The 20,996-nt window shown below is 34.5% G+C and overlaps 1 protein-coding gene and 1 long non-coding RNA gene across 7 annotated transcripts; one reads left to right on the top strand and one right to left on the bottom strand.

Annotated features, from left to right (window-relative positions):
- The first annotated feature begins 4,835 nt into the window (after positions 1-4,835).
- On the top strand, positions 4,836-7,589 carry LOC107769048 (uncharacterized). Its single transcript, XR_001644306.2, has 4 exons — positions 4,836-5,103; positions 6,321-6,458; positions 6,552-6,746; positions 7,289-7,589. It is a non-coding gene; the product is annotated as an uncharacterized LOC107769048 (long non-coding RNA).
- A 497-nt stretch (positions 7,590-8,086) lies between these two features.
- On the bottom strand, positions 8,087-17,738 carry LOC107769049 (ABC transporter G family member 28-like). Of its 6 annotated transcripts, none has more exons than XM_075244663.1 (14): positions 16,921-17,738; positions 16,228-16,304; positions 15,711-16,001; positions 15,479-15,542; positions 15,222-15,368; positions 15,019-15,053; positions 14,011-14,084; positions 12,521-13,380; positions 11,597-11,893; positions 10,642-11,130; positions 10,167-10,315; positions 9,021-9,310; positions 8,806-8,936; positions 8,087-8,570 (listed from the first exon to the last, which is right to left on the bottom strand). In XM_075244663.1, the coding sequence occupies exons 3-14, from the start codon at positions 15,784-15,786 to the stop codon at positions 8,414-8,416; spliced, it is 2,769 nt and encodes a 922-aa protein (XP_075100764.1). In that variant the 5' UTR covers positions 15,787-16,001; positions 16,228-16,304; positions 16,921-17,738; the 3' UTR covers positions 8,087-8,413. The 6 variants fall into 6 exon arrangements, with proteins under 6 accessions (XP_075100764.1, XP_075100761.1, XP_016443710.2 ...); XM_075244660.1 differs by having other exon boundaries at positions 15,711-15,990; positions 17,347-17,738; XM_016588224.2 differs by having other exon boundaries at positions 17,347-17,703.
- Between the last annotated feature and the right edge of the window lie 3,258 nt (positions 17,739-20,996).

Below are 20,996 nucleotides of genomic sequence, written 5' to 3'. Positions count from 1 at the left end.
TTATTTAACTCCTCATGTTAAGATTCAGATACTAATCAATCAAATTAAATTAATGACAATTTAATTTATTGATTACTTACTTTAGACTTTCGTTTAACTTATTTCATGTGTCGGATACAAAATTCATCGGTCGGGTTTACACATGAAAACTTATAAGCTTTCATAAAGTATTATCATCAATATCAAAAGCCGAGACATGGATTCTATCAATTAATTATTATTTCGCCAATGTATATCATTATTGTCCAATTTATCAGGCTTATTGACCCACGAAAGAATCTCGTCTTTTAATAAATCAAACAATAAATGACACACACAACTAATATACTAGCACAAGAAGTCGGAATTAAACCATTCCCATAAACAAGATAAATTATATTTAATCTTGTGCTATAATCATTTTGATGGTTTGTCCAATTCTATTATTAGATTGTGAACATAAACTGTCGGATAAGAACAGATGATTTAATCTTCCATATATAAATTAAACTCTATATACTAAATCATCTACTATATAAACAAAGAACACACAAACAAATACAAGATTTATTTAAAATAAAATTTTATTGAATTAAATAAATAAATAAATAATTATTCCATAAAAAAATACTATAACTATAAGCATGATTTATAGTATATCCTAACAGCTGTGACATTCTAAATGAACTTTTACAGATATCGCCGTAGTACAAAAATTACTGACAAAGAACTCACCTAGTCAAAAAAGAAAACAATTAACTCCAAAAAAGAACTTCCCAAACCCCATGAGTGGTCAGAGTCGGTAATAGCAAAATGAAAGGAGGTTTTTCTGAATTGATTTTATCAGCAGTATACTTCTTCTAACAATGATCATAACATAAAAACATGACTTTTTTTACCAAAAGTATTTCTTTTGACCAAGATTTTAGAAGGAAAAAGTATTTTTTAATAAAAACATAAATTATTTTTGAGAATCAGAGAAAGGTATAGTTAGTCTTCAAAAGCACTTTTGATAAGTATTTTTAAAAAAATACGCTTAGAGGTACTTTTTAAAAGTTTGGCCAAAATTAATTGCTACTCAAATGTATTTTTCAAATTAAGTAGTCAAATACGAATTACTTCTTACCGAAAACAATTTTGAGAAAAATATTTTTCAAAATAAATTAATTTTAGAAGTTTGGCCAAACATGCTATTAACCTGTCATCCACCAGGGGCGGCCCGATGAGCTCTATGGTCTAAAGTCAAACTTTACGAGGGGCCTTACTTTTTTTAAAAAAAATATTTATTTATTTGAAATCTATTTTTCTAGCATTTCTTAGATACAAAGTTATTAATAATTTTTTATAATCAATAACTCTTAATAAGTCTTTCTTAATTGACAATATAGCTAATCCATTTAACCTTTCTTGAGACATTGTTGATCTTGGGTAAGATTTTATCAATTTTAATTTTGAAAATTTCTTTCAGCTGAAGCGACGGTAACAAGAATTATTAATATTATTTCATAAGTAATATAGGCATTGGAAAAGAATCAAATCTTTTTATTTGACCGAATGTATCAATTAAATTATTATTTTCTAATTGTACTATTTTTTTTAATATTTTTAATTCTGAAAATAAATCTAAACCATCAATATCGGATTGATTATTATGCTTTAAGGAACATTCAAGATTAATGCAATATTTTTTCAACTTTCCATCATCTAGTGATCTTAAATTTTACCGCTAAATAGAAAATAAAAATATTTTCATATGCTTCGAATTGTTCAAATCTATTTTGAAGTGAAAAAAATAGCCTTGTCTACTATGTATAAAGTAAACTCTAAAGGACTCTTCGAAAGATTTTGAGATTTTATTATCAACATTCTCATCAAATTGTTACTTCCTATATATCATACGTTTCTTATGAAATTCGGGTTCGATATTTATTTCAAGTGTAATTTTCATTGCAGAAATCATAACAGTTGCAAATACTTTTTTTTTGCTATCATCATAGCAAGTGCAATTCTCTATACTTGTTAGCAAGTGCAATCATCATAGCAAGTGCAATTCTCTATACTTTTTTTTTTGCTAATACTTATTCTCTATACTTGTTAAAGAAAGAAATCAAACTTTTCACTTCACAAAATCTTTTTTTTAACTTATACATAACCTATTCGGTATAATAAAAAATGGAGCCTCCATAAATGTGGGGTATAAAGCAGTTGCTTTACTTGCTTTATGGACGCCCCTGCATCCACCCCAAAAAGGATTGCATTAGAAAAGGATTTATAGCCTGTTTGGCCAAACAGGAAAAATCAGCTTATTTTGATACATCCATATGATCTACTACAGTAGATCGATATTGACCATATAATAAAAACATATCTTGGTCCAATGCTTTTTTCAAAAGTGCTTTTGAAAAAATTACTTTTGGAGAGAAACACTCTGTGTTTGGCTAATCACTCTAAAAAGTACTTTTGAGCAATAATTTTTGTTTGGCCAAGTTTTTCAAAAAGTGCTTTTAAGTATCAAATTACGAATAATGACATGAATAGATTTACTTAATAGTTAATATTATAAGTAAATAAATAATCTTAAAAATTTATTATTACAAGCAATAATTAAATCTTTTCATTTTATTTAAGTAAAATATGAAAATAAAATTAAAAAGTACTTTAATTCTTGTAATATTATTCAAATATATTAAAAATCATTCAACAAATATAAAAGTATTCACCCCTAAAATCACTATATATTAGAAAACTATCCTAAAAATAAGAAGAAATACTTATATATTAATATCCTAAGTATTAGATTTAACGGTTATTTTGGTATATATTATATTTTGTTAAGGGTATTTTTGGTAAGAAGAAAAGTCAAAACTGCTTCTGTTTCTGCTTTTTGAGAAAAAATTACTTTTTTCTGCTTCTCAGAAACTGTTTCTGCTTCTTCCCAAAAGTATTTTTTCCCTCAAAAAAAACTTGACCAAACACCTTAAATTGAAAGGAAAAAAAGGTGTTTTCGGGAAAAAAAACCCTTTTGCCCTTTGGAGAAGATTGGCCATGATATTAGTATCTTTGATCAAGCCACTGACATATATATTCAACTTCTGAGCCATAGGGTGAAACAGTTTTTACCCTCTATAGACAAGTTTTTTGCACACGGTTTCATTGAAGTGTGGGTTAATGTCAAAAGTGTTTGGCATATGATTTAAGATAGTCATGAATTGTCTCTTTGTTGGGTATTCAGGGCATCGATTTTGGAATGGGAATTTGGGAAGTTGAGCTCAATCAGGCTGTTTCGCTCGGGGTTTTACCGGGCTGGTCCGCCGGACATGGGTTGACCCGGTCCTTTTGACGGGTTTACTGGAAAGTCATCTAGCGAATAAAATAAAAGGGAGCCAAAAAAAGATAAATAGTCAAACATATTTTTATGCTCAATTTCTTGCATTTAAAATGAGTTTGTATTTGGAAACCAAAATTACCCCAATCTTTATATTTTACTTGGAACCAGAACAAAAAACTAGTAACAAATATTCACAATTGTAATCTATAAATTTCCGGTTACATTACATTAACAAATTAGGAAAATCTTACTTGAATTTAAATTTCTAAATATTAGGAGTTTTTACATAATTTAAAATAAGAAAATATTTAATAACCAATATTTTAGTTAATTTTAAATTTTTAAAAATTAAGAAAGTAATTAATGGTAATTTTAAAACATAAAGTTTATTTTAAAAGAGTAAAACTTAATCATACACGAATATATAGAAAATCAGGGGTTAATTTCGCTTGTGATCACTCAACTTTGTTTCAATTTCACAAAAGTCACTCGATTTCCGTTTATAACTTAAAAGTCATTCAACTTTGACCGCATCACTTAAAAGTCACATCTGATGGAATATGGATATATCATCACCGAAAAAATGACATGGCAAACTTTTAGTTATTTTTTATGCCACGTGAGCAACCACATAGGATTTTAACAACGAATTAGATAATTTAATACATGTTGTACCGGTTCTTGCTTGGATGTGAAAAGTCGTAACCATAATTTTTTTCCTTTAAACGTACTAGATAGTTGTACATGAATTATAGCATGTTTGGCCAAACTACTAAAACCAATTTATTTTGAGAAGTGTTTTTTCTTAAATCTGTTTTTCTCAAAAGTACTTTTGATGAGAGTAGTTTGTGGTTGGCTAATTAATTTGAAAAGCACTTTTGAGCAGCAATTACTGTTTAGTCAAGCTTTTAAAAAGTACTTTTATGTGTATTTTTTTCTCAAAATTACTTTTCAAAAAGTATTTTTGGGGAAGAAGCTACTTTTTCCTGCTTCTCCTTAAAAATATTTTTTTTCTTCTAAAAGCTTGGTCAAACACTTAAATTTTGGGGGGAAAAGCATTTTTTTAAAAATAAAAATACAAGTTTAGAGAAGTTTGGCCAAACAACCTATTAATCACATGGATTACAAATGCAAGTCATAAGAAAGTTCTTTTAAATTCATGTCATTCTAGCAATATTTTAATAAGAAATATCCACAAATACAAGCAGCCTAAGCCGACAGCTTAAACAAAAGAAAGACACAAATATACCATATGGTATATCCTATGTGGTTGCTCACGTGGCATAAAAAATAACTAAAAGTTTGCCATGTCATTTTTCCGGTGACGATATATACATATTTCATCAGGTGTAACTTTTAAGTGATGTAGCCAAAGTTGAATGACTCTTAAGTTATAAACGAAAGTTGAGTGACTTTTGTAAAATTGAAACAAAGTTGAGTCACCACAAACAAAATTATTAATATAAAAAATTACCCAGAAAATCGGAATAAAAAAGAAAAGGGAACTATATTGTATTCGGAAAGGGAAAGAAAATGTTGTGGCCCAACGAGCAGGGTCCCCAAAAAGTATATATAGAGAAAAGCATATTAAGTTGGTTGATAGTTTGATCGAAATGGCCGACACTGAATCGAAGCCAAATTCTGGTGAGTGGAAGAAGGAACTGCCCCGCAGGTACATAGCCGATGAAAATCTATGGAATGACGACGATTTTATCCCCAAAGCCGCTTCAAAGGAGCACCGCGATGTATTTCGCAAAATTTATACGAGATACTTCCGCCAGATTTGTCAAACCGATGTTTGTCTTCTTTCTTTACTACTTCCCTTTTATCTTTTGTTCTAATTTTATACTATATCAGTATATGTATTTATACACACAACGCAGCCTTTAATTTGGCTTCATAAATTGGTGTTTATTTGTGAAATAGTTGATGTGCAGGCAAACTGGTTGCTAATTTGCAAGCCTTTGATTGCAGCGATTAAAAAGTAATTTTGTTTTGATTGTGCCCTTTTGAGGAATGGTTTTTTCAGTCAGTCTTAGAAAAAAGAAGCTAGTCAAATTTCTAAGTAATTTGTAATCCAATTCAACAATTCCAAGATTAATGGGAGCACCAATAAGAAAAGTTTTGCCAGTTTCGTTAGCTGAGGGTATTCTTAATATTTGGAGTTTATTTTTAGGCAGTAGAATTTCATATTACTCCTAGCTGTTTACCCTGTTTACGTGGAGTTTTCTTAACATTGGAAGGTGTTTTCTTATACTTCAACTCTTCACCATCCAATTCTTGTATATATCTCTTTTTTTCTTTTTAGGATGATCACATGGTAAGTCCCTGTATTTTACGTATCGCTCTCCTATTTTTCGCTCTTATCTCTTGGTTATTGTTAGTTGTAACATGTGAAACTCTCACGAGCGCAAAAATCCCAATAGTTAAAACTTTGACACTTGTTCTCTATTTGCTCTTAGCTCTCACTTCTCTTCCCAAATCTAGCAAGGCCTTCCCTGACCACCCTCTCTTATCTAAGCATTACAGATGTGCCAACTTAGACTATCAATAAGAGATAAATATTGTCTGGACAGATCTGTGCAATTCAATTAGTGGCTTAACTGTGGCAAAAAAGATTATGGAGCTTACTTACAAGTCACCATTGTCTTGTTTACAATAACAACAAACTCAGTATAATCCCACAAGTGGGGTCTTGGGAGGGTAGTGTGTTCGCAGACAAACCCACTATTGTCTTGTTTACGTGTTTAAAATAAATGTTGGAGGTCATGGCTGTTTTGGTGGTGCTTTTAGCCGTTAGTGTTAAAGTGATTCTTCTTCCTTGATTAGCCCCTGCTTCTCTTTAAGCTAATAGATCAAATACTGAAAGATAATTTTTGCTCCATGTAATCGACTTTATTTACCTGATTGAATTGACTTCCGACTCGATTTAACTTATCTCTCTGTAACTAAAGTCTGTGCAATTCAATTAGACCCTCTTTTTTTGGATATAAAATTCATGACTTATTTATAGGGTTTCGACATTGACGTCTATCCGGGTGATGCTAAGGCAGCTGTATATATACCATATCTGGATTTTGAGAAAGAAGCTGACATGCTGATGGAACTGGCTAACCATGCTATTCAGGAGTAAAACAATAGGAAAACCAGTGTATGTGTATGCATGCCTCTATTCATATTTGCTTTGGGTGAATAGTATCCCTCAGCCTTAATGACTTTACGGTCTTTTCTATATGCTTTGCAGGTTCACAAGTACAATGTTTTGAGTATTGAAAAAGTTAATTTCATTTTTGCCGAATGTCGTGAATTTTTTATAACTATTAAAGTTATCAATCTGACTATGCGTACACCTCTAGAAACTTTTCAAATCCATGCATATAAAGGACCACATGAGGAGAATATTGCCCGTCTTTGCAGAAAAAAAAAAATCTGATATGAGGTATACAATTTCCTCTCCTCTTTTTTTTATTGCTTTGTTTCTTTGTGTGGGGGAGGGATGGGTCAATTTAAAAAATGACTCTTAGTGCTGTTTGTTGTCGTTTCGTTAGCTTCAGTTGCTCAAACGTTTTTGTGGATATCGATATTTTGAGATGATGTACTTGTGGATATCAGTATTATGAGATGAGATGTACTTGTGGACATCGGTATTATGAGATGATTTAATTGTGGATAGGTTTCTTCTGAGGATAACCCAGGAAAATTACTAAATAGGTGATGAATTTTGGGAGAAGATGGGGAAGATATATCTGAACTTTATCTTGAGACACAGTATTTGGTAGTGAGAGGGTGAAAACTCAATATGCCACTGGAACGTGTAACTGTTATTACTGAATCTTCTTTTTTTTTTTGGGAAAAGACAAATATGATTGAAGATAATAAGGTTATAACTGATTTTATTAGTGGTGATTCAGCAGCGAATGAGTTATTGGAGTAACAATACTGACCTGTACCTGATAGCTAATTTTCTGCACTATTTTGCAGTTGGTTTATCTGCTAAGCTGAATCGGGGGAAGCATCACAGGAGGCAAAGGATTAAGGAAGAGAGTTAACCATTGGTTTCTTAAATATTCAATTAAAGAACTTAATATTGATTAACCTCTTTATTAGTTGTGGAAGTATTTGATAAATATTATAGTTGCCTAAATTAAGTAGTATGTTTTACGGTTACTCTTCTTGTTATATATTATGATTTGGACCACTAAAGTGGAATTTTGTTCACTTGAATGGTTCATGTTTTTAGTCAAGTAATACTCAATGTTATAAAGTTTAACTTTTTGTTAGACGGCATTTTATATTTATTTCCACACTTCATGCGGTGGCAATGGGAAACAGGTTTAGGTATGAAAAGAACAGCAATAAGTGGGCAGTGGGTACTCCATCATTCCCTTAAGTTTCCTTCGATTTTCCATGCAATTACATATAGAATCCATTTCATGTGGTGTTTCATCAACCCCACCCCCCACCCCCACCCACTCCCTTTAATTTTACCCCCATTTCATACAGTCTTCTAATGAGCAAAACAAAGAACTTCCCAAAAACCACGACCACGAGTGGGGCCTGGAATTCAGGATAACGTAGTATAACACAATATTCCTTAGACATGTCATGTCTGTAATAATAAAATGAAAGGAGGTTTTCTGAATTTATTTGACCATGTAAAAGTAAAACAGAGACATTTGATGCACCCGTCCATAAAAGTATAATACCTTTCCATTTTCTTCAATTAAACTCGCTCACATTTTCTTATTAGTTTCACAAGCATTTTATTGAACCTAATGAGAGGCGAAAGATTGGAATTCATTTACTGTTGGCTCCAGAAATAGCTGCCACTACCAGCAGTATATTCTTTTAAAGACGGCATCTGCCATTTCTGTTGAAGGGTCATAGCTAATTACAAGATTCAGGAAGCAAGGTAACACTTCCAGAGAAACTAAAATTCGCTCATATGTACATTTACATTCTGCCAAAATTGTTGACTTCAGTTGCCACAGACCATTTTTACTGCACTTACATTACATTGTGGCATTTTGTTAGTCAGTCTGCAAACCTGCATTTTTCCATGTTTGTGCTAGAATGCCAAGCAATGAAGCAAGAGAGCAAGAAGACTTATTTTTTCTGGAAAGTCACCAAACAAAAGAATGCTAAACAACGGCTGAGAAAGCCGACGAGGATGAGGTATAGCAAGCAAGGATACCAGTGACCAAGATCATAGTTCCTTGACTTTAGTAAACCACATCTTGAGATCAGCCATACACCAGAGTACCTGGAAGCAGAATATAAGAAGAATAGGAACTTTACACTTGAGTGAGTTGAAGAAACATTTTTAGTGCCAAATATCAGATATAAAATTGATTCTGAATGCCTGATGGTTAATTCCAAGCTAATTGTAAACCTAGCAGGAATTGATGATGCCGTGGCAAGATAGTTTTAAAGCATTAAAGAAATAAACCATTCCTTGACATATTATTCGATACAAAGAGAGATAGGATGCACCGGACCTTCTAGCTGTTGCAAGCAAAAATGCTTCTAAAGCCCATTTAGGAAAGCAAAAATTTCCTATTTCTGCCATAAGTGGGTCGCCGTCTTGGTTTGCAATGAGAGTCAAAACGACTGGTAACAAAACTGACCACTGACAGACAAAATTAGTTTGTAAGTATAGAATCACAGTAAAGACTTCACATATTATATCACTATTAAAGTTCAAAACACCCACCAGTTGGGCTGGACCAGGTTCAAAGTAGATAGCCAAAGCATAAGCTATTCCCGTAACGCAGTATACGAGACAAAGCAAGACAAGGTAATTATCCCAAATAGTGGATCTTGGATTATTGAAGAAATAGAACATTGATAGATAAACTGCAGGCTTTACAATTGTATTGAAATGGTCAAGTGTATCCTTGGCCATAAAGTAAGCCAAGCTGCTCATGCCGGATGCACTCTCTCTCCAGTAGTATACTTTTTCTAGAGCAAATGACCTCAATGCTGCAATCTTGCCGAGGAGTGCTGGAAGTCAGGAATAAACATTATGTTAATTAGACCCGAACAATGTTTTAGCACAAATGAAAAAGGCTAATTTCAGGATTGCCAGTTAAAAACTTTTCATAAAGAATGGGGAAACATCAAGCAAAACAAACTAACATACAATTATCTTTTTGAAGTTTCACGGTTTTCTACCATGTAGACAAGACATACTTCCAGAGAAACAGATACCATGATTAATCATTAATCCAAGTTCTTAATCTTAATACAGTATCCGACTTTAGAATTCATTATAGTGTGAAGAAGATGCTATATTTGCTCACTGCTTGGAAGCTTCTGCTTTTCTTCTCTAACTTTTGCACTTCTACTATTACACTATCTCAGTTTCTGTCATATCTTACCTTTTCTGAGATTCAGGATGCTTTCTCTCTGTTAGTGATAATGATGGGAGTCATGTGACTAGTAATGAAGTTCAAATAATAGCAAAGAACTACTTTACTCAACTAGAAAAGAAGTTTCCAGCTTGATATAATAATTTACACAGTATGCTAATCTCCAAGAGCAGCATATATTTTATTTGCAAAAACTGTTTCAAATTGTTAGAATGAAAGAAAAAATGGAGTTATTAGTGATGAGTTAGAGATAAACTGCTAAGAGAAATCATGATCTGTGTTTTGCAAATTTCTCAAGCAGAACTCAAAATTTGATGCACCGTTATAAAACTTATAAAGTTCCTCTTTAACATTTCCCTCTCAAAATTTTGGAAATAAAAGCTTACCTGTCTTAAACTTCAAAGTTAAATGTCATTTGACCAATTGTACATGCTGAAGCAAAATAAGGCAAGTGTATATATATCTGCTGTCTCAAAGTTTTAACTTACAAACTGCAATGACTGTATAAAGGTAACCCTGTGCTCCGAAGCTTTCATCACTCACTTTAGCAAGTGTTCCTAAACAGATCCCAGCAAGTAATAGTATAAGAAAATCAACTGCCTGCATCTTCGCTTCTCGTAGTCGCTGCTTGCCGAGTCTGACTAATATGCAGAATCAAATTGTTAGTAGATGCCATTCATCGAATATCACAGACAAAATTGAAATATTCATAAAGCAAAAAACATACTGTGCACATATTTTCCTCATAAACTGTGACTAAATACCTCACATAATATTCATAAAACTGCTTGTCTTAGCTGCTATATAAATATCTATAGCCTAACTATTGGAAAGCACATTGGACAAATTCAAAATATTCGAACACAGGAATTGAAGAGCAAAATAAGTGACTTGCTAGCATATCTTAACAAACAAATAAAAAGAGTACTCCATAATATTAGAAATAAAGGGAGCTAGTCATACCTTCCAAGGAAATACCTATATTGGAGGAGGACACCAGGTGTTTTCCGATTCGACAAGTCCGCTGAGGCCAAAAGTTTGTGCTGTATATGGTCCTTCTTCTGTTCAACATTGGATTTGACATCCGACCACAGCTCTCCTGCAAAAGATAGATCAGGACCAGCCGCTGCAGAACTTCCTCCATGTGCTGAATTATCCCCAGCCAAAGAAGCTGCTGATCCCGAAGAAGCTAGCATGTCTGGTGGTACTGGGTAACCATTATGAAGCATCCATCTAAGAGGAAGATCTTTATAGGTTACTCCTATACTTGCCGGGAGTTTATAAATTCCCTCTAAAATATCAATGAAGTGATCTGGAGGATTAACACGATCTGGGACATTGATTCCAATTCCTGCAAAGTACTCTTCAACTTTGGATACTGGTCCATGGTATGCTGTAAGGCCACCTTTCGCTAGAAGTATCAAATCGTCAAACATCCTGAACAAAGTATAGCTGAAACAAGAGATTTTCTGTCACTTAGTGTGAGGAGAATACAACTTTGGCTAACACGTTTACAATTAGATACAGAACAGGACTATTAATCTAATAAATCAATTACGGCAATCAGCAATTAACAAACTATCTGTTACGAAATTACTTCTGCAAACAAAAAGCAGCGAAGATTTTATATATGAATGTGCAATTAAGGAATGACTTTGTGAGGAAATCTAGTAATAGATATGTTATTCTCTTAAAGAAGTGCTTTAAGATGAGACCCAAAGTCAGAATGTTGTTCCACAATGTAGGAACGGAGAGCAAAATTCTTTTTGGTATGACTGCTGGAAACTATTCATGACCGTGCCTCATGTTTCCAGAGCAAGTATTTCGGTTGTTATATTGGAAGATATTCCAATATATAGTACAATGAGCATTTTGATTGGAAGACCGAAAAGAAGAAAAGTATGACTGCAAACATTACCTTGGTTGGTGAACCACCATGCATATATTCACTCCTTCAAGAGCTTCACGACGAAGTGCTCTAAGCAATAACTGAGAAGAAGAGCTATCCAGACCAGAAGTTGGTTCATCTAAAATTAACAAAGAAGGTTCTATAACCATCTCGAGCCCAACATTTACTCGCTTCCTCTGACCCCCAGAGATGCCTCGCTTCTCCACTGTCCCCACAAGAGAATCTCTCACCTGTTGCAATCCCAGGGACTCTATGACTCTTTCAACAACTAAAACTTTTTCTGGTTTTGGCAAATCAGCAGCCAATCTGGAAGAACAATTCAACATTGACGAGTAGATAAGAATCAATTGCGAAGCTAGTAGTGGCAAACTAGAATTCTAACTGTAACAAACAGAAACAAGAAGCAAGGCTAACTTTTTTCCTGATAGGAGTAATAAAACAAGGTCCTAAGTTTTTTTGTTGTCCTCATATTTTTTCAAATACAATGATATGCATTGGTTTCAGACCTTCGAAATGCATATTTTCATTAATCCATTGCGAAACATTGAGTTAACAAGTATCTGAGAGTTGCTTCTAAAATGACCATAAGTATCATATAGCAATCCAATAATTAGGACAAAGGAAGCATAACTTTTGAAAACAACAAATTACTGGAGTCTATAGCCTCTGAAGTAGCAGACTCATGGTAGAAAGAAACTTACGAAGAAAAATGCACATAGAAAGAATTGAACCTCGGTAACTTGCAAACATATTTGTCAGAACATGTGGACGACAAACTCAACCTCTAAACCAAACTTAGAGAGAAGTTAAAGATTGACTATTCTACTTGAAATCGAGGACAACTTTAAGTTCAGAAATTACGGCAACTTGGAAGATATTAGTCAGCAATAGCTAAGCTATAGGAAGAGTAGTAACATATCCATTGTAGCATACCTGCACCGAGCACTAAACCAAAGATTCTCCTCCACTGTCAAATTTCCATGTACTATATCATCTTGTGGAACGTAGCCAATGATTTTCTTGTAGGACTGAATAGAGTCAGACTTTTCATTTATGAGAACCGAACCAGTTGTAGTACACCCTGCAGCTTTTCCAGTCAATGCAGAAAGAAATGTTGTCTTTCCAGCCCCAGATGGACCCATAACAGCAGAAACGCGACCAGGCGATAATCTCCCTGTTACACACCTCAATAGATGCTTGTTTTTTCCCTTCAAAGTTAGTGTCAAATCTTGGAAGTAGACCTCAATAGGAGGTCTGGGCCTTGTCTCAAACTCACTTGCCATGTTGATTACTCCAGAAAAGGTCATATCTTTGTTCTGCTCCTGCAGAGCTTTTTCTTTCTCAATTTGCCCATATGCATATCTAAAAATTTGAGTCCTTGAATGCAATTGTTTACCCTTGTTCTTTTTAAAATTTTTATCCCCAGTCTCAATGTTGGAACCTTCACTATCAGGGTTCTCTGCAGATTCATTGATCATCTTCTTGAGGTTGTTTTGCTTCTTTGCTTTTGCCTGAGACATACCTGGGGGCAAGGGCAAGCCAGAATCTTTACCAGGTTTATTTTGATCACTATCCTTCTGCAGGTCCTGCCTTGTTGACTTTCTACGGGAGAATGTCTTTGACAATTGAGAACCCATGTTAGCAAGGTTAGATTTCCATCTGTTTTGTGCCTGAGCACTTTCCCTTGCACTTCTTGCACCGGCTTCTCTGGACTTGGCTTGTTTTCTTTCTCTGCTGCTCAGAACTTGGTCAGAACAGTTGTATATTATGAGAAGTATAAGCATGATTCCACCCTATTGAAAATGAGAAAACCAGTTAAAAAATCTTGTGTAAAATCTGAATCCTAAGTATGTGCATCTTTAATGGTAGAAAAATGTCTTGAACAGAAAAACCATATACATCAGAAATCCAATATCTCTACAGAATGAAAAGGTATACAGCATTTCTTTTTTCAGATAGAAGGAGAACCTGTAAAATAATTACTTAAAACAGCATTTCATAGTTTCGTTAACACAAACTCCCAATTTACCGATACCAGGCCCAAACAACTCTATATCCACATGGTTCAGTTGATAAAATCTGAATGTGTCAAGTGTTATAATGAAATATGTACCAAATTATGTTTTCACAGCCAATGACTAACAGATCAAAATGAACAAACTTGCTAGAGATCAAGGGGAAATCCTCTGATGAATCACCAAGCAACTAAAAGGGAAAATATTGACTCTGTTGAAAGTCAAGATATTAGAATATATCTAGGTTAATAGTATAGAATATTCATTCAGATTAATGTGATAGTTAGAAACCTTGGTAAGATGCATAGACATGCAATGTTAACCAACTCAAAAGCTTTATTTCCATAAGCACAACAATCAAATGGATAGTCATTGACCGGATAACTTAAGAATGAGATGATGACTTACAAAAAACATAATACCATAAGCAGTGATATTTTGGTTTGTTGCCTGACGTTCACAAGTTGCAAATGTATAGCAGCCTGCATGTGCATACATCACTGTTACTCATTTGTGATCATTTGTCATGTTCAACTCACAAAATGTTTCACGAATTGTCAATCAAGAAGAACATGCAAAGAGTTCTTACTTAATATACATCCATTTAGTCGTCGCAAAAACATGTGGTATTGACTTGAAGTTAAAAGAATACATGCTTCAAAGCAAGACAACAAGAATAGAGTCTCAAGTCTCACCTCACGACAACACAAGGAACTTGAATAGACCATCCTCTTAGGAGAAAGAATTCAAAGCCAATTGTTACAGTGTGCGGAGTAGATCAATTATTTTCACATTCTGACATGTCCTGGAACTTTCCAGCCATTATTATTATTATATTTTCAAATTTATTTGATCTTATTGCAATGGTAGACAGCAGCTCAAGGAAAGACAATTATTGAGATGACAACCCTAATTTGGATCTGAGTGCCCAAGTATTTCTCTAACTGTATTTTAGCTGGAGCTACAAGCTGCAGACTCCCCAACAATATCAGCATGTTTTTGTTTCTTTTTTTTTTTTTCCCAGAAATATGTTACACTGCGTTTTAATTTATGTGAACCTATTTCCTTTTTAGTCCGTGACAAAACGAATGACCCCTTTCCTTATTTGGAAACAATTTAATTTTATGCAATAATTTATAGCCACACAAAATATTTGTGTCTCATTTTATACCACAAGTTCAAAAGTTTCTCTCTTTTCTTAAACTTCGTGCCCAGTCAAATGGGTTCACATAAATTGAAACGGAGGGAGTATGTAATGAGACAACAAATGAAAAGAGATTTGACAAGTGGTTTTCACTAGCACTAATGTCTAGAAACATCAAACTTGATTCATTCTCTGACATTCATATATAAAATAAGCAAAAATAGTTAGAAATACTGAAATAGAGCTGACTGTTATTGAAGAGATATACTTACTTGTCTGTACTGTTGAACCAGCTCTGCAGTAATGTCTGAAAAATGCATAAAATAGCTGTAGGTTAGTAAATGGGGTTAAGCATGAGCTTATGAACATGAGCATAAAGATGCAACAGAATACATTATGTCATCTACTGGCTAAACTTGCTGGGGAGATAAGAGAAGCATACATGAGCTACTTTTTTTGGGAGAAAAATAAATACCCTTTATTGCAAGGATTCTTCTGGGTGGTAGTTGGACAGTAAAATCCTGCCGAACAAAAAAGTTCAGTAGCACTTATAAAATCAGCCCACACATCTGCTCCACCACAAGTATGATTGGTCTCTCCAGGAGGAAGTTGATATTGGTAGCTGCTTATTTTCAGGAAGGCAATATGATCAGGTCAAGAAAGTGAATGTGTGTGTGTGTGTGTGAAAAGAATAATAGTAATAACAACTCCAGCGGGAAATATGAAACTTACGGATCACATATACCAGTGGTCGTGTTGAGTTTTGCAAGAGGGCAATAAGCACCCATCGGACAGGCTTCAAGGGAAGAAAAGGAAGACAAACCAACAAGAGGGAAAGAACAGGATTATCAGAAAGGTATATACTAAATTTCACAGCTTCTGATTAATTGTTAGAGCAAACAAATGCAGAAATCAGTCCAAGAAGCTGCGAGTCGTTTTTAACATGGAGAATCCAGATACTTACGAATCATGCAGGTGAGACCATGAGGACAGAAGAAGCCTTCACAACAAGATTGACATTCTAGAGTTCTAGCTGGCATCTCCTTATCGTTTTCGAAGTCAACCTTAACATCTTTTCCAACACTACAAGCCCATCCCGGCTCACATCCAGTTATCCATGATGACAGATTACAGTTCTTGTTAGGTTTCAGGTAATTGGAACTTCTTGCTGCGCCACTTTCATCCGCCACTTCCAGTAAACTGGTCGAATAGAACTTTATTTCTGCTGCCGTACACAGTCGCTGCTGAACATCCCCTATCACGCCACCAAACAAATTGTGAATATCAAGACTGAAAGGAGCGTCACATATTGATGATTAATCACAAGAAAAGTCAATCTAATATATTCAAATGTACTTGGCCAGAAACTATAATACTATATTTTAACATCATTCTGCAAGATTGTAATTGTAATCCATATTATGAACTAGACGAGTGGATCTCAAACTAGAAAAGATGAGAATTTATTCAGCACATGGTACCTTTTGTCGTTCTAAGACATGCTGCCAAAAAATCTGAGTTTTCGGAGAAATTGAAAGCAGCATCAAACTCTTCATCTCTGTAATATAATCAAAATTTATCAGCCGAAACCAAATTGTAACCTTCCATAGACTTGAATCATCAAAGCCGAATATATATCATCATAAAAATGAAACAAATTTTAGGAGAAGAAAAATAATTCCATTCCCTATATATACCATAAGATTATTGGCAGAATCTTTGAAAACTGACTTCATGATTAATGCTGCTAATTTCACCAAATCTTTACTCATTGACTCATGTTGCTCCACGTTTAATACTTAACAGAGAAGTAGAAGAATCTGCTCTTTCTAAAGTAGGAAACAAACAGATTTCTTAGGCAAGTGTGCTTTTATGACATACTACTACATGTGCATCACAGATTCCCAATGTTATTATTTCTTCTAGTATGATTAAAAAAGGTTGGAAAATAATGGTGTCCTAATCAACCAAGAATAAATATTGGGAATTCATACAGCCGACCTCAACTAATTTGGGGATTGAGCGGTTTCACGTGAATGGATACTCCGAGGTAAAAAGGGTCAGTGGCGGAGCCAGGATTTTCATTAAGGGAGTCAAAATATAAAGAAACAAACTCACCAAAAATTCAAGGGGTGTCATTATATAGTATATATACATATTTTAAAAAATATTACCGAGTTATACAGTGTAATTTTTCGGCGAACGGACACCCCTTTGGTGCATGTGGCTCCACCACTGAAAAGGGCAACCCGGTGCACTAAGCTCCAATTATGCGCGGGGTCCGGGAAAGGACTGGACCACGAGGGTCTATTGTACACAGCGTTACCCTGCATTTCTGCAAGAGACTGATTCCACAGCTCGAACTCGTGACCTACTGGTCATATGGCCGCAACTTTACTACGTCAAAGCTCCCCTTACGCCGAGGTAGAAAGAGAAAAATTGAATTTGATTAATTTAACTTATAAGACATTGGAACAATTAGAAAATTACAATTGCGTAACTTCTGTAACATAGCAAATTTAACAGAGAATTACATTTTACATGTTCCACGTTCTTATGCATGTTCACAAACTTATATTTCATACAATATAATGACTTACACATCTTCAATGCAAAAATCCAATTGGCCTTTAAGTTTTTGGGTCATAATGGCGCCCATATCCTTGACACGTGAAGCGAGAACACTCTTCAGTAGCTGAATTCCCATGGAGTTATTGCTATTTGCCTGCTGTCCAACTGCAGAATTCGCCATCGTAAGCAAAATCGCCAAAAATACAAATACATTCTTGTGGTTCCCTCGTTTTAGTCTGCACATTTTTCATCAATATTAGAGAATGATTCTTATGGCGATTTTGGGAAATTTCTCTGTGATTTTTTGAAGAACCAAAAAGTGGAAAGAATGTAAAAGTTTAGTTTTGTTGGGGAAAAGAAATGGCGGGGAGGTGATGTAGGAAAGCAGAGAGACGAAACACGCTAAAGGGCAAACTGTATTAGAGTTCGAATTTTGCGGCTACCTGTCTTAAAATTGTGAACAATTCTTAAAATATAGAATTTTTTTTATTATTTGGTGGTCATTATTTTAATATTTCAATTGCTATATGAATTTTGAAAAATAGAATATGTACTTAACATGTACTCATGCCTTTTAACTTAAGTCTAACTTATTTTCTTTTTAGTTCGTGCAAAAAATAATGGTCTCTTTTCACATTTGTAAACAATTTACCTTTATAGAATGATTTATAGTCACACAAAATATATGTTCAAAAGTCTTCTTTTGTTTTCGTGCCCAATCAAATGAGTTCATATAAATTGAAACAAATAGAGTATTAAGTAAATTTTGAGCCCGTTTTGCCATAAAAAAGCTTTTTTCGAAAATTTTTTACTTTTTTTTCGAAATTAGTGTTTGGCCATAAAATTTTTAATTTTCACTTGAAGAAAAATTTTGAAATTTTTCAGAAATTTGAAAAACTCCAAAAAGCTATTTTTCAAAACTTTCACTCAGATCACTCACAAAAAGTCAAAAACAACCCAAAATTATTTTCATGTCCAAACACAACTCTAATTTTCAAATATCATTTTCACTTAGAATTTTTTTTTATTAATTCTTATGTCCAAACGCCCACTTTATATACCCTCCTCCGATATACTGCAAAAACGAAACATTTTCTTCACTGTTCTTATTTTGGAGTACAAGTTGATTTGTTCAGCTATCAATGTAAATTTAAAAGTTCCTTTTTTTACAAAAAAATCATTTGAAGTTTTAGTTTTTCACCCTCTGTTTATTTGCTTGTTCATTTACAAAAAATAGTTTAGTGTTTTTGTAAAAGTAAGTTAAGCTGAATGATTATCCATAAAATTATCTTAATATAATAATAATAAATGTCAAAAAAATAAGTAACAAATAAGGTGATGAGTAACTTTATTCAACCTCAACAAGACTTAAGGTTTGTGGATTGTGTAGGTTGGTGGGTACGTATCCAAAAAATATTTAGTTGCACATGAATTTATCCGGAAAATAGTATATAGTTACACACATGACCAAACGCATACCGTATGAAATTTTTATATGTTTCATCGGTTGAATATTTTTTTCCAGCCTGAAATATTAGTCTTTTTGACAATTTGAATTTATTTTATAATATTTGAAGTTTTAGATACCTTATTGCTTTAGATTAGTAGCGTCTTAATTAAGGAGTACAACATTTAAAAAAGGGATTAAAAGTAATTATTCTCTCCGTTTAATATTTAGGGTAATGCAGCATTAAGGAAAGAATCAGCCGAGGTCGGTCAGGGAACAACGAGGTTCGTGGTAAAGATGACAACAATGGCCGAGGTCGAGTACCGTTGGCAGAACAGCAACGGCTAGTTTTTGAAATAGGATATTAAAAAAAATATTCTAATGAATATTATGTGCACTTGTACTATTATGATTTGTTAGAGACATGTCTCAAATAAATAGGGGGAAAAGGGAACAGAAAAGGGCATGTAATATTTATGGTGATAATAGCAGACTTTATAGAAAGATTCTCTCTTTTGTAAAGATACAAAGATTACCTTTCTATCAAAATTCTTGCCCATATTATTCTACACTTTTTAACCGGATCCGAGAATAGTTCGAACAAATCTTGGATTTATCTGTCATTCATCATTGACAGGAGGAACATTCGTTCGAATATTCGTCCGACTCATCCTTTATTAGGTGAATCATTCATTCTATTTACTTTGATACCATTTATTGTTATTTATTGCTAGTTACACCTCCATTACTGCCCATACTTTATGAACATTTTGTGCTTATCATTGTCAATATTTCACTGGATTTGTCCCATCTCACACACGTTCTCAAGATTCGCATCTAGAGTTATTATCATTAACTAGATTTAACCCATTACTACATAAATTTAATAGTTTAGCCGAAAGTTATACTTTTTGGTCAAACAGTTTGGCGCCGTCTGTAGGGATTATCTAGTTAACTTTTTTAGTTTCTTCTAGATCTACAATTGACACTGGTTACTAACGTATAAAAATAAATAAAAAAAAGAACAAGAACCTTTTTTCTCTCTGCATACATCGATCTAATATGGCTGGTAATAGAGAAGAAAGAACGAGAATAATGAGTGACCTCCCAACTAACCTCATGAACATCATCCATGAGAGCTTTGAAGTAGTGGACGAGGACACAACGCCTAATGCCTCCCCCAAGCGAGGTGGGTCACCCCTCCCTACTGCAGCATCACAAATCTCTTGGTAAGACAGCCTCCACATCCGCGACCGCGGAGGCGCCGCCAACAATAAAGAAGCTCCTTGAGGCCCGGCTAACTGATACGCTGACCAGCGTCCTCCATAAGCCCGTTCGTGATACGGCCACAGAAAACGCAAGAACTTATGTTATACCACCAGTGGATGAGTAACATGATCAACTTCCTCTTCCTCCCACAACGACAGGTATTACTCATAATATTGTTAACAATGCAGGTGATAATGCTCTCACGGCCGTTTTGAAAAGGATGGAAGAAATGAAAAATGAGAACAAGCTACTTCGGGACCAAATAAGAGAACACCAAGAAAGGGTCGATAAAATACCGGACGCTCCTAAACTCTTGCCGAAGAGAGATATCGGTCGGTTCGTAGAGCAGCCGTATAGCGATGATGCCTCCCCACATGCCATACCAAAGACCTTCAAAATGCCGCCCTACCTAAAACTATATGACGGCACGACTGACCCCGAGGATGATGTGACCCATTACGTCGCCGTTGTAAAAGGCAACTACCTCGCCAATGAACAAGTATCCTCCATTTTGTTGAAATAATTCGGCAAGACCCTTACTGGAGGAGCATTTCCATCGTAACATTCGAAGAAATGGCCGACAAGTTCGTAACGGCCCATGTTGGGGCCAAAAAGGCAGGGGCGAGAGTAAACGACATATTCGCCATCAAACAGTCACCGGGAGAGGGATTGAGGGACTTCATCGCCTGATTCAACCGAGTAAGATTGACCTTACCAAATGTATCGGAAGGGATGGCCGATGCAGCTTTCCAAAACGGGTTGAGCAGAAATGGTTCAAGGGCAATAAGAAAGTTAGTCGGCTCATGAAGTACCCCCAACGACTTGGGACAAATACATAATACTTATTGCGCCGAAGTCCAAGCAAACGAGAATGACCTCAATGGGCCAACCCATCGACTGACTTCGGTGCAAGCAGAATCCATGAAAGATCGAATAAATGATGTCAGAAGAGATCTCGCAGCC

This window comes from Nicotiana tabacum, chromosome 22 (assembly GCF_000715075.1).
Source record: "Nicotiana tabacum cultivar K326 chromosome 22, ASM71507v2, whole genome shotgun sequence".
In the NCBI taxonomy this organism is placed as follows: Eukaryota; Viridiplantae; Streptophyta; class Magnoliopsida; order Solanales; family Solanaceae; genus Nicotiana; species Nicotiana tabacum.
Note: the sequence above shows the minus strand (reverse complement) of the source record. Positions and strands in the feature narration are given on the sequence as shown.